The sequence below is a fragment of the Cavia porcellus genome, unplaced genomic scaffold (assembly GCF_034190915.1).
Source record: "Cavia porcellus strain 051 isolate PalLab524CR breed Dunkin Hartley unplaced genomic scaffold, mCavPor4.1 scaffold_26, whole genome shotgun sequence".
NCBI classification, from domain to species: domain Eukaryota; kingdom Metazoa; phylum Chordata; class Mammalia; order Rodentia; family Caviidae; genus Cavia; species Cavia porcellus.
In genome coordinates this window covers 45,991,821-46,004,055 of record NW_026947509.1, presented here as the reverse complement: position 1 = coordinate 46,004,055, position 12,235 = coordinate 45,991,821, and the positions used below count along the sequence as shown (strand labels likewise).

The 12,235-nt window shown below is 44.9% G+C and overlaps 1 protein-coding gene across 1 annotated transcript in view; it reads right to left on the bottom strand.

Annotated features, from left to right (window-relative positions):
• Nucleotides 1-10,765, bottom strand: part of Ccnyl1 (cyclin Y like 1) — a 33,441-nt gene extending 22,676 nt beyond the window's left edge. Inside the window, exons 1-2 of the mRNA XM_005005766.4 lie at nucleotides 10,185-10,765; nucleotides 734-808 (exon numbers count right to left, since the gene is read on the bottom strand). Coding sequence (XP_005005823.1) covers nucleotides 734-808; nucleotides 10,185-10,416 — 307 coding nt within the window. The 5' untranslated portion in view covers nucleotides 10,417-10,765. The remainder of the gene's footprint in view (nucleotides 1-733; nucleotides 809-10,184) is intronic.
• Between the last annotated feature and the right edge of the window lie 1,470 nt (nucleotides 10,766-12,235).

Sequence of the window (12,235 nt, the reverse complement as noted above, 5' to 3'; positions counted from 1 at the left end):
GCCAGGGCACATGCAAGCTGTGACAATGCAGGCACAGAAACCCGGTGCTCAGTGCTTAAACACTCGCTGCTATGCTCCACTAAAATCTGGTCATATATGGCTTTTCTGGGGGGAAAAAGGATTTTAAATAAGTATGATAGGAAAAAACTGTACAGTGCAGGAAAATCGTATAGTTCTTATTATTACCCTAAAACTATCAGGACACAGGAAACACACACTAGTTTCCTGCAGGCTAACCAGGAAACTGGCGGGCCAGCACACGGTTTGCATCATCTTAAGAAGCAACACTTCAAACAGCTTAAAAGTTCTGAGTAACAGAAATGTGGACGGATTAGAGCACTGCATAAAATGAGTCAAATACCCCAGTCAAATTCTTTATATATATATATATAAAGAACTCAGCTGTAAAATCTGTTCCCATGAAAACCTAATCCAATCTAAGCTGTCATGTGTCTTTAAGTTCTATGGAACACGAGGAAAAAGGCCAAACAGTACAGAATACCAAGTCCATGACCACTGATAAATCATGCAGTCTACCACACTGATAAAGAGCTGTGAAATGTATAAACAGGAAGGCCACACGTTCTCAATGGAAGAGTGACAGAGTAATTATCACGTATTAAATAAGTGAAAAATTTAAATCAACGCATGGCATTCTTCAAAATATTTTTTATGCTCTATCACATAAAATATAGTTTTCAGCCATATGCTTAATGGGAAAAACATGTCTTACCGTCTGTTTGAGATTTGCTCAGGAAAATTGTGCTTGCCCTTGGATGGTCAGAAGGGTTTGATTCCAAAGCTAAATCTACAGAGGAAGAAAAAGAGATGTGATAATTTAGTTCAGTAAAAACACTGATGGTTTTAAAGTAGCTACACAACCGCTTTAATCACATTTTACAGTCTGGAAAAGTTTTTAGTTATACATAAAATCAGACAATATAAAAATTCTATTGTGGAAGTATAAAATTGTAGAGTCGCTATATACATGTAGAATAAAAGTAGGCTCTGTCTTAGGCTTTTAAAAACTTGTAACAAAGGGGCTGGGGATTTAGCTCAGCGGCATAAGCGCCTGCCTTGCAAGCAGGCAGTCGTAAGTTCGATCCCTGGTACTGATAAAAAAAGAAAAAGACAAAAAAGAAAAATTAAAAACTTGTAACAAAATAATCGAATGCAACTTTTTGATAAATCTAATGGAGGCACCTGCCTGAAATCCCAGCACCAAGAGGCTGACATGCAAAGATCACAGTGAGTTCCGGGCCAGCCTGAGACGTTCAACAAAACAAAGCTAATAAAAAAGACAAAAAGAAACTGATGTTTAAACTTGTTTTTAATTCCAAGGCTCCATACTTATTTCTTTTGCCATATACCCCCCTCCCTTGGGACTAAAGAGAACATTCTATTTGGTTAAGACTACAGATTCTTGAATTTTCATAATATACATTTTGCCATTGTTTTTATGGTACAATAAAAGTTATCATGGGGTGAGTGGAGAACCTTTAATATTCTTTAGTACTATTCTCAAGCCACTTAAGCAATTTTGTAAGACCTAGCCTGAATAACTGCATGTCAATAATAGTTCTATTTTTTAAAAGGGAGGTTCAAGGGGTTGGGGATTTAGCTCAGCGGCATAAGCGCCTGCCTTGCAAGCAGGCAGTCATGAGTTCGATCCCTGGTACTGATAAAAAAAAAGGAAAAAGACAAAAAAAAGGGGGGGGGGAGGTTCAGTCATCAAATCACAACATACTACACAGCTTACAAAATCAAAATGCACACTGATACATTAAAAACTAATGCATCTACTAGTGACAACCATCTAACTTTAGCTCACCCCCTTTGAGCCTTGCTCTTCCCCTGCTCAGGTAACACGGTTAGAATCTTGGAGGAATGTAACTTGGGACTTCCCGGTTAACAGGACGCCCAGGTCACTGGACACTCATATAGTTAAAGCAGATGCTCTGCTCCTCAGGAAAATTCTTCACTCAGGTTTACTGAACTGCTTTTGAAGAAAACCACTGTTAAGAAAAAGACTCACACAAAAAACATTTTACCAGTGTTTTCACATCTGAGATGATGAGACAGCGTCAGCCATGAGGAAAACTAAAATCCTGTTGTATGCAACATGAGAGGCAGAGCTTTTCCAGAAGAAAGCAAATACAGTGCCGCTTGGGATTCAGATGATACTAAACTACCACAAAACAGCTTATAAAAGATCTGCGGTACACAACTCAAAATTTTCATGGAAGTCCAGGAAAATTAGGTTTCAGAGAAGCAAGCTTCACACACACACACACACACACACACACACACAGATCAAAATGAGCTACTATGGATCTAAAAACAAAAGTCAAAAAGGCTGGGCTAAAATAAATGACAGTAGGCAGAAAAAAGGAAGATCTAGCTCAAACCAGTCTAGCACTCCCTTGCACCCAGGGATTTAGGGTGGTCATATGACCCCGGGCTGGTCAACCAATCACAGCTCTCTCGAGACTTCCCAGGAACCAGAGGAGAAAAGCAGAGCAGGCCAGGAAAGCCTTTCAGGAGGGATGAACAGAGAGAAGAGAAGCGAGACACAGCCCTAGGTCACTTCGCTTCCGAACCAAGCTGTGCGGGAACAACCTGCGAACTCCGGGGCTACACAAGTCTACTGAGACAGATCATCATCCTCCTGTAAGAAACCTGGTTATTCGGAGGAGCACACTCCAGGTGGAGGCAGTTAAAAGTCAACTGCTGAGCCAGCATGGGTGGTTCACACCTGTAATCCCAGCACTCAGGAGGCTGAGGCAGGAGAATGATTACAAGTTCGAGACCAGCCTGGGCTACCAAATGCTCGCAAGGCCAGCCTGAATGCATAGAGAGACCCTGTCTCAAAAAGAAAAAAAAAAAAAAGTCAATTGCTCATTTAACAAACGCCATGAACAGAAAATTGGCTATTGGTACAAGCACCGCCACTACTTTTAGTTTCTTATGCATGTTTTAAAAACAGCTGCTGGAGAATTACAAGCATCGTATCACACCAGTACATGCTCACCCATGTATAAACTTTATAGCAGCAGCTTGTAATAGCTAAATCTTGGAAACAAACCAAATGCCCATCAATTGAGGAATAGATAAAAAAGATGTGGGGTTTTTTTTTTAGAGTGGAGTACTACTCAGCAATGAAGGACAAACTTGAGACATTCCTAGGTCAATGGACATATACCAAGACTATACCTAAGTGAAATAGACACACGTGTAAATATTGCTTCATTTCCTTGGTGTGAGAAACCGAAAGGGTAACTAAGGACCAAAGTATGATAGGTAACGTGAAACAGGAAGAAACAGTTTTAAAAGAAAGTGAAACTCCTAGGGAAGGGAGAAAGGGAAAAGAAGGAAAGGGAAAAATTGATAAAAGGAGGATAAAATGGAAACAAAGCTTTGTAAGTGAGGACACGAAGAGTGGTTGAAGGGGATTGGGAAGGAAGAAAAAAAAAGAAAACAATGATGTAACTATCCACCATGCATAGGCACAAATTCCCTATGATGAATGCATCATTGTATGTATCTAAATTTTACCAATAAACTTAAAAAAAAAAAAAAGGTCTTGGGCAGAGAATGTAGCTCAGAGGTAAAAGCATTTGCCTAAGGCACGGAGTTTGATCCCCAATACTGCAAAAACAAAAAAACCAACGCCCCCAACCACACCAAAAATCCTACCGGGATACAATTTATGTTCTGCTAGAGAAAAATGGTCTCCGCCCCTTTCCCATATATTTACTGTTTAACATATAGTGATGTATGTACCAAGTATTACTCTGATGCTTTACTTAGCCTTTATCTGAGAGTTTATACTCTTAGAAAACTTAAGCAAAACCAGCACATATATAGCATTTTTAAATTATTTTTTTCTCTTTAAAGTGAAGAGACCAGAAGGTTGGACTGATTTCAGTGACCAATATGTGATGCTAGGACTCAGGCAGGCACCCAAAGCGCATCAGGGCACAACGCTGCCAGCTGTACAGGTTCTAACTCCCATCCTGGCTTTGCAGCCTTTAAAGTCCTGCTGACCGGAGGGACAAACATCACTTGGGAGTAATCTGCCTGTATTTAACTACACAGTGCGAACACTCTCCTGTAGCTAACAAAGATGCTTTTGCTTTGGTGATTTTTATATCATTTCACACACACTGTAGATACTGAGTTCACCAGGGCCTTGACACTGTCACCTGTATGAGGTTCTCTGAAAACACTAATTTCACCTGTAGCCCATGAGTTTTCTCTGTAACTTCTACTTTCTGCTAGTGATAAATACAACACCTTGCAATTTTAAAGAACAGACATTTAAGCCACTAGGCAGTAAATTCACACATTAGTATCACTCTGTACTCTCCACTAACTGTTCCTAAGAATCAAAGGAGACTGATGAACCACTCTCTGTACTTTCACTTCTGCAAGACTACCAACTAGTACAGCCAGCATTAGGCCCTATAAACCTGCACACACACGCATGCACGCGCATACACACACACACACACACGCACGCACACTAAAGAGAGATGCCAAGGAAATAAAAATGTCAATTACCATGCATCATTTATGTGATGCCTTTAAAAAAATGTAATAAACCTAGTTTTACTTAAACTAGGAAAAAGATTCTTATCTCGTGATTCAGGATTATGATTAAATCCCCACTGTAAGAGCCACCCCTTTGCTATTAGTTTAAATTGCAATTTAATTTGACGGCTTATTGGTATGATGCACGAAAAACACAACTTAAACATTTTAAATCTATTCTTAATTTAAATGTCATAGAGGAAAAAAAATCTGTATAATGTTACTATCTAGTACTGCTTTTCCCCAGCCTAATATAAAACAACACTGAGATTCCATCTCACCCCAGAAAGAATGGCTATCATCAAGAAACCACCAACAGCAAATGCTGGACAGACTGTGGGGGAAAAGGAACCACTGCTGGTGGGAGTGTGGGCTGGTATAATCTCTGTGGAAATCAGTGTGGAGATTCCTCAGAAAACTAGGACTGTGGGCCAGGGATTTAGTTCAGTGGTACAGGTACCTACCTGGCAAGGGTGAGTTTGTGAGTTCGATCCTTGGTACCAAAAAACAAATAAACTAACTAACTAGGACTAGGACTAGGACTAGAGGTCCCATTCAACCCAGCTGTTCCCCTTTTGGGTATCTTCCCAAAAGAATTAAAAACATCATACCACAACAATATATGTGCACTCATGTGTATAGCAGCACAATCTGTAATAGCCAGCTCTTGGAAACAACCTAAATGCCTATCAACTGAGGAATGGATAAAATGATGTAATTTTTTTTTTTTACAACAGAGTACTACTCAGCTGCAAAGAAGGATAAAGTGAAGACTTTTATAGGTAAATGGATGCATCTTGAGAACATACTCATTAGTGAGATAAATAAGACACACGTGTAAACATATTGTTTCATTAGTGTGAGAAACTTGAAAGAAAAAACACATGTATGTATATGTGTATAAAAATAATAAGACAGTTATACCACTGATTTCTCTGAGCTCACTAAAGAGAAAGATCTTTTTTTTTTTTTTTATCGGTACCAGGGATCGAACTCACGACTGCCTCCTTGCAAGGCAGGCGCTTATGCCGCTGAGCTAAATCTCCAGCCCCAAGAGAAAGATTTTTGCGGGTATTGTTTGGACAATTGAAGGCAGATGCCTTGTGCTTTAGGTGAATGATCTGGGGATGATGATAAGCAATGTATGCACCACTGATGTGTTTTGAAATTTTGTTGTAGTTTTTTTTTTTCTTTTCTTTTTATTTTTATCCTTGAAATAAAATGGATTGGGGGGGGGGGAACACATGCAACTTAGAAAAAATGAAAAGCATTACTGAAAGCTAAAAGTGTTAAACTTATGAAACTGTAAGCTGTTATGAAAATGGTAAAACATTACAGCACGTGGGCAGTGACCAAATGCTACCTGACAAAACTAGCATGTTTCAGAAAAAAGAGGCTGATTGCAGCACACCCCAATTAGAGATGACGCCAGCAGTCTCTGGGCCCACTGCTGGGCACCTGCTGCATTTACTGACCTGCTCTGCAGTCCTGTCTGTTCCTCGTCCCTAGCGCAGATGCCTGCCCCCGTCCAGGTTCCCTCAGCCTCCCAAGGCACACACAGCTCCACACGCCCCATCTCCACTCCTGCCCAGCTCCCCCAGCTCTGGCTGCTGTGCACTCCCGGGTGGGGTCTGCCTCTGCCTCAGCTCTCAGTCCTGCCCTGTTTAAACCTCGATCGGTGTCTTAGTGATTGTGACTGAAACCTAACTTTCCACATACTGCAGTACACTTTTTTTTCTTTACATATGTTTAGGAGCACTTTACTCAATTTCGAGGCCATGAGTTCCATTTCACTATACATTGCCCATTGTTACTGTTTTAACTAACGATTAATCACCATAGTATCTAGAAAAAGGTGACAGAAAAGACAAGAACTAAAGAAGCCCAAATGAGTCGTCTATAAATTCTACATCTATAGGCATACTGACCTACCAAGCCATAGTCTAAAAAACCTGGAAAACTCAATTTACAGGTAAACTCCTTCTCACAGGTAAAAGAGGAATAAATTCTATGCTACCTAATTCAAAAACACTCAGAATCAAATGAAATACAAGCTTAACCTATATATAGTACACAACGCACAATCACAGAACAAAGCTGTCACTAATAACCTCGAGAGCAAAAAAGTAAACCTTCACTATTTTAATGGAAAACCCATACCCAAATAACACTTGGGCAAAATCCACTGAGGTTACTTACTGAAGGAAGAGTTATACACACAATCACACACAACTGCCAAGAATTCCCTCCAGTGTTTGTTTTAATAAGCAAACACACTCTTTCCCTTCCCTTCTTTCATACCGATTATGGCTTTTTTTCCACCTAACACACCCTGCAGATCGCTCTTTAGCGGTAGAGAGCCCTCTTCAATCGTGTTTTACAGCTCCATAGATACACACCTGCCTAGGCACACCCCGCTGGCCACATGCGGATAGATCGTATCAGGCCCTCACGGAACATTTGGGTTATTACTGTTTTGCTAGTGAGAACACAAGGAAAGCTGCGCACACGCTGGAGGGAAACTGCAGCGCAGCTTCCATTTGCACTTCTTGGATGTGTGCCCGCGCACTGAGGGTCATCTGCGTTCCCTCCTCTGTGACTCTGTTCCGATCTGCCTCACCGCCGATGACGTTTAGTCACTTGTTTCTTCAAATCTGCCTGTCTGTTCTCCAAGCCACTCCTGCTCTCCTCCAGACCACAGCACTGGGTGCTGGTCCATCTCCCTGCCTCAGTTTCCTCACAGCGTCTGTTGGCACTTTTTTTAAAAGGTCATATTTTTTTAATATTTATTTATATTATATATTTATATATTATATTTTTAAAAGTGAGGGGATGAGAATATAGCTGGGAGTGAAGGCCTTTGGTCAGTCTCCAGTGATGTAAACAGAACGGGGAGGGGACCAGGAAGAATCCACAACAACATGTCAACCTAACATCTGCCCCATGACTTTTCTGTTTCCTAAATCTTTTACACCAAGCACATTATTATGGAGGGTCCAAAATGACCCTCCATAAGAAATCTGCATTGCTCAGGTTTTTTGCTACATCATCTTGACAATTCCTCCTCTCCCTTTACCTCTCAGGGACAGGAGGAGGAAGAGGTCATCTGAAAGAGCACCTTAGCCACTAATTTAGCAGCACTTCAATGATCAGAAAATAAAAGCTGTAATCCCAGCACTGGAAGGCTGAGGCAGGAGGCTCACTGCAAGTTCAAGACCAGCCTGGGCTATAAAGTAACCCAAGACCAGCCTGGACTGCATAGCAAGACCCGTGTCTCAAAAAGACCAAAAAAAAAGCTGTATGAGAAATTGGTAACAATAAAATTGGTTTAATGCTAATGAGACTGTAGTTATCTTACTGTTATTAATATTGCTATCATATAGTGTTAATGACAAAGTAGTACAAAATACTTTTGTTTCTAAAGCCTGCAGCAGATTCTAGGAATATCTCTGAGATGACCAAAAATGCTACTGAAAGAGAAGAACGACGCAGGATATCTTTTATGTATAATTTTATCTAAGAAATCAAAATTTAATTTTTTATTGTAGAAAAGCTAGAATGTTTTATATCTATGTATTTCTCGGTTTCTACAGGAAACTGAAAAAAGCTAATGTTCAACATGTCTATACATTTGGTGTTCTGACACGGTTTCTATGGAGATTTAGGAATGGCCAAATACTGAAACAGGTTTCTCAGCATTGTTTTTTGTTTTGTTTTTGTGCCGGAGATCGAACTCACAACCCGGCGTTTGCCAAGCAGGCACTTATGCTGCTGAGCTAAACCCCTGGCCCCTCTCAGTATTTTCTCCAATGTCAAAAACTTTTTTTCTTGCAGTGCTAGGGATCCAACGCTGGGCTTCATGCACGCTGGCTTCCCTAGGAAGTGCTCTACCACTGAGCTGCAGCCCTAGCCCTAGCCCACACACTGAAATGGAAATGTAACTGTAGTGCTAGTAAACACAAAACAACAAACTCTGGGCTCACACCGGCTTTCGGATTCTCTGACTTGGCACTTACTGTGTTAAGTGTCCCCCTCCTGTACTTCCCCACTTGCTGGCTTCTCCTGAAGCTGCACTCTGCCAAACATTCTCAGCTTCAATTCATGGCCATAAGAACAAACCCACCGACAGAGCTGCCCAAATTCAGTCCACTGCATTGCATCTACTTTTTAAAAAAATTGTTATCCATTAAAATAAATGCATAAAATAAATGCATTAAAATAAATGCACGGTGCAGAGAGATAAATGTTGCCTCTGAACCTAGTAAAAAACCTTACATGAAATTAGATAGCAGTAAATTCGAAAAGACAGGTCTACTTTACAGGTAAAGCATAGACGCATTGTGAAAACAGATTTTCCCTGAGCCCTGAACCCTGAACCTGGCACATCTGTCACTTCCACGGTCTGAGCTGGGAGCTGGCCTCGGATCATCCCCTAACTTCATTTTTTCTCAGCAGTGCAAGGAGAACATACATACACAGGTTTGCTCTGTATTTGAAGAGCTAAATGGACTTGGTCTTCTTTCGAGAACAACGGCGTTACCCAGAATTTATTATTATTATTATTTTACCTAGATTGGTCTCTTTCCAAAATTCCAGAGATGAAAACCGAGCCCCCGCCCGCCCCTGCGGTTCAGTCCTAAGAACTTTTACTTCGCTGTTCTCAGCAGCAGAGCAGAGATCCACTGGCAGGCGTGGGGGAGGAGAGAGGAGAGGGAGCCATAGCAACGAAGCCTCCCGGAGCGGAGCGCAAGCCCGGCGCTCCAGGTCGCAAACCTTCCAGCGCTCGCGAAAGCCTAAACTCTGTCGAGTCTCGTTTGAAACATCTGACCGACAATCGCATGAGCTACCCGGGCAAACGAAGTCCAGGACTCGACCAGAGCAGGGATGGGGATACAACTGTTCAAGCGGGGACTGTAAAGTAATCACAACTCCGTGGGTAAACTTTCCTTTTTCGCGAGGGGGAGGGGTCCGCAGCCCTGACGGTAGCATTTAAACCTTCCACGGTTATTTTAAGGTCCTCCTCCCCTTTTCTTCCCTTCCGCGCTCAACTTATGAGAGGAAGAAATAAAACAGCTTCTCAGACAACTGTAAAAGCGCCTACTTAACACCACCATATGAAGTGCTGCGGCAACGCCTATTTGAACTTAAATTTTTAAGTCTTCACACGTTTGGGGTCCGCCTGTTCCGCACCAGCCACCTTACCAGGTTGGCGGAAGGGCACAAGCAGGCTCTCCCTGGCTCAGTCACTCAGTGCCATCTGGATGGGCAGCGAGAGGGAGGCGGAGAGGATGCTCCAAAGTTGGAGGACGAAAATTTTTCTTGAGAAAAGGAACCAAAAAGTCTTGAAAAGTCCCACAGGACTAAGTGTGGAGTCCCAGACAGGAAAGGTCCCAGGATGGGATGCGGACAGAGGAGGGGGTCAAGCACGCCGCGATAGTCAAAGGGTTGGTGGCAGAAGCCGGTCGCGGCGAGGACGGCACGAGGCCGAGACAGGCTGCTCCCCGGAGCCTGGCCCCCGGGGCAGGAAGGAGCCCGAGGTGCCCGGGGTCGCAGCCGCCTCTCTGGGGACCCCGCGCGCCCGCCGCTCTCACCTTCGGGCATCTCCCGGTCACTGATGTGCTGTAGGTGGTGGCCCTCGCCAGCGCCCAGATCCAACTCCGAGGGTTCCGCGGCGGCAGGCGCTGGTGTTACTCCCACCGCCGCCGCGTCGCCGGCCGCCGCCTCGTAGGTCTCGGACTCACAGCTGGCTTCGGTCGGCCCCTTGCGCCCGCCCAGCTTGGGGCTGGCGCTGGGCGACACGCAACAGGTCAGCGTGTTCCCCATGGGCAGCGGCGCGCCCCTCCGCCCGCGCCGGCGCCTTCACGCGGCACCGACCCCGCGGCGCGCGGCAGGCGCCCCCTCCCCCAACAATGGCGCGGGCGGCCCCGGGCTATGCCAGGGCTGCGCCGCGCGCTCCGACGCCGCCTCGCCCGCCGTGCGCTCGCCGCTTGCCCGCCCCGCTGCCCGGCCCCGGGCAGGGCTCCGGCCTCGGCCGCGCCGCCGTCGCCACCGCCGCCGCCACCTCCCCAGAGCTGACTAGACTGCGAGGGCGGCGACCAGCCCGGCTTATTTAAAAGGGGTGGGGACCCGACCAGCGCCGAGAGGCACAGCCACTGCCGGCGGAGAGCGCAGCCAGGGCTCCTCCTTTTTCCGCCGCCACCTCCCAAGTGAAAGCCCTCACACCGCACCTACCAACCGGAGGGCGCTCTGAGATCACGTGGTTAGCATCATCCTATCATAATCAGGCTTCTCTCCACGAGCCCGCCCACTCACTTACGTCACAGATCCCCGCCCCTGGTGCCCCGCCCCTCGCTCGGGTCGGGCCGCGGCTTCCATTCACGGTGGCAGCCAGGCGCTTTCCGGTGCTGCGGGGTGCATCCGCGCAGTCTTGTGCCTGGAGCCAGCCGGGGTGGACGGACTTTGTAGAAAGCTATGGTTAACGGCTCGGGGTTCTCAGAGTCTGACAGCTTTCGTTTGCCTGCGGAAATTAGTGACCTCCGAGTTGGTGGCCGTTTTTGCAACGGAAGGCTTCTCTCCTGGGTTCCCTTCCGCCTAGAGCTTGACGTGCGAGTCCCGGGCCGCGGGCTGCTCTACGTGAAGGGCTGTGACTGCTCTGGAGTGGGACCCCGAGGCCGTCGAACACATCGCCCCTCTACTTCCTTGCCTGTAGCATGAGAATCAAATGGGTCCCTCGCTGCTCTCTTCTGTTTCTCACTAACAGCAGGAGTTTCCAGGTTTTCCTCCCACTACTAACACTGTGTAAAGCATACTTTTTCTCGCACAAAATTGAGAAGCATCAAGTGGGGCAGCAAGGGCCTAGTTCCATAAAGATGATAAAAGACAGATTGGCATTACGTGTCCCGTGCTGTTGCAACTGAGATAGTCGGTTAACCTTCAAAAGCAATCCCATATTAAGTTTTAAGAAGGAAACTGAAATTCAGAAGGCAGGTAACTTTCCCAAGGTCACGTGACTGCTCAGGGTAAGGCCGAGGTAATGTGAATCTTAGGTAGTCTGGTTCTGCATAAGCATCTTGTCCTGATTATGTGACGGTAAAAGGAGAGGTCAAACTCAGAGGAAGTGACAGTGAACATTAGGGCTTATTTTGTATTAAGGAAGAGCGAGTTTTTTTTCACATGGATTTTAAATTGCTTCCCTTCACTCAACATTGATGAAGTTCGGTCTACGCGTCAAAACGCTGCCTGTGAAACAGTCCCAACCCTCATGAGTCAGGCAGATGAGAAACAAAGGCTGGGGGAGTCCAGTCATCTGAGGTCACACGGCTGGTATGCAAGCCCAGATCTATCTGGCTCCAAAGCAGATGCCTGAGCAGAGTTTGAATTTTAACCTCAAAACGTAAAAGTCAGTCAACAATGTGAAATTAAGATGTCACTATCAGAAGTGTTTGTGATGAGCTCACTAGACAATGAGGAAGGATGAAAGGATTCCACAGGACCAATGAAGGGATCTAGTTCGTCCAGGAGAGCAGAAAGAGTTCAAATCAAAGACAGTTGCAGTGACAGAAAAGCAAAGGATTTTATGGTCATTTGGCAGATAAAATAGGAAGTACTTAGTGAATGGATGTGGAGGAGGAGAAAAAATAAG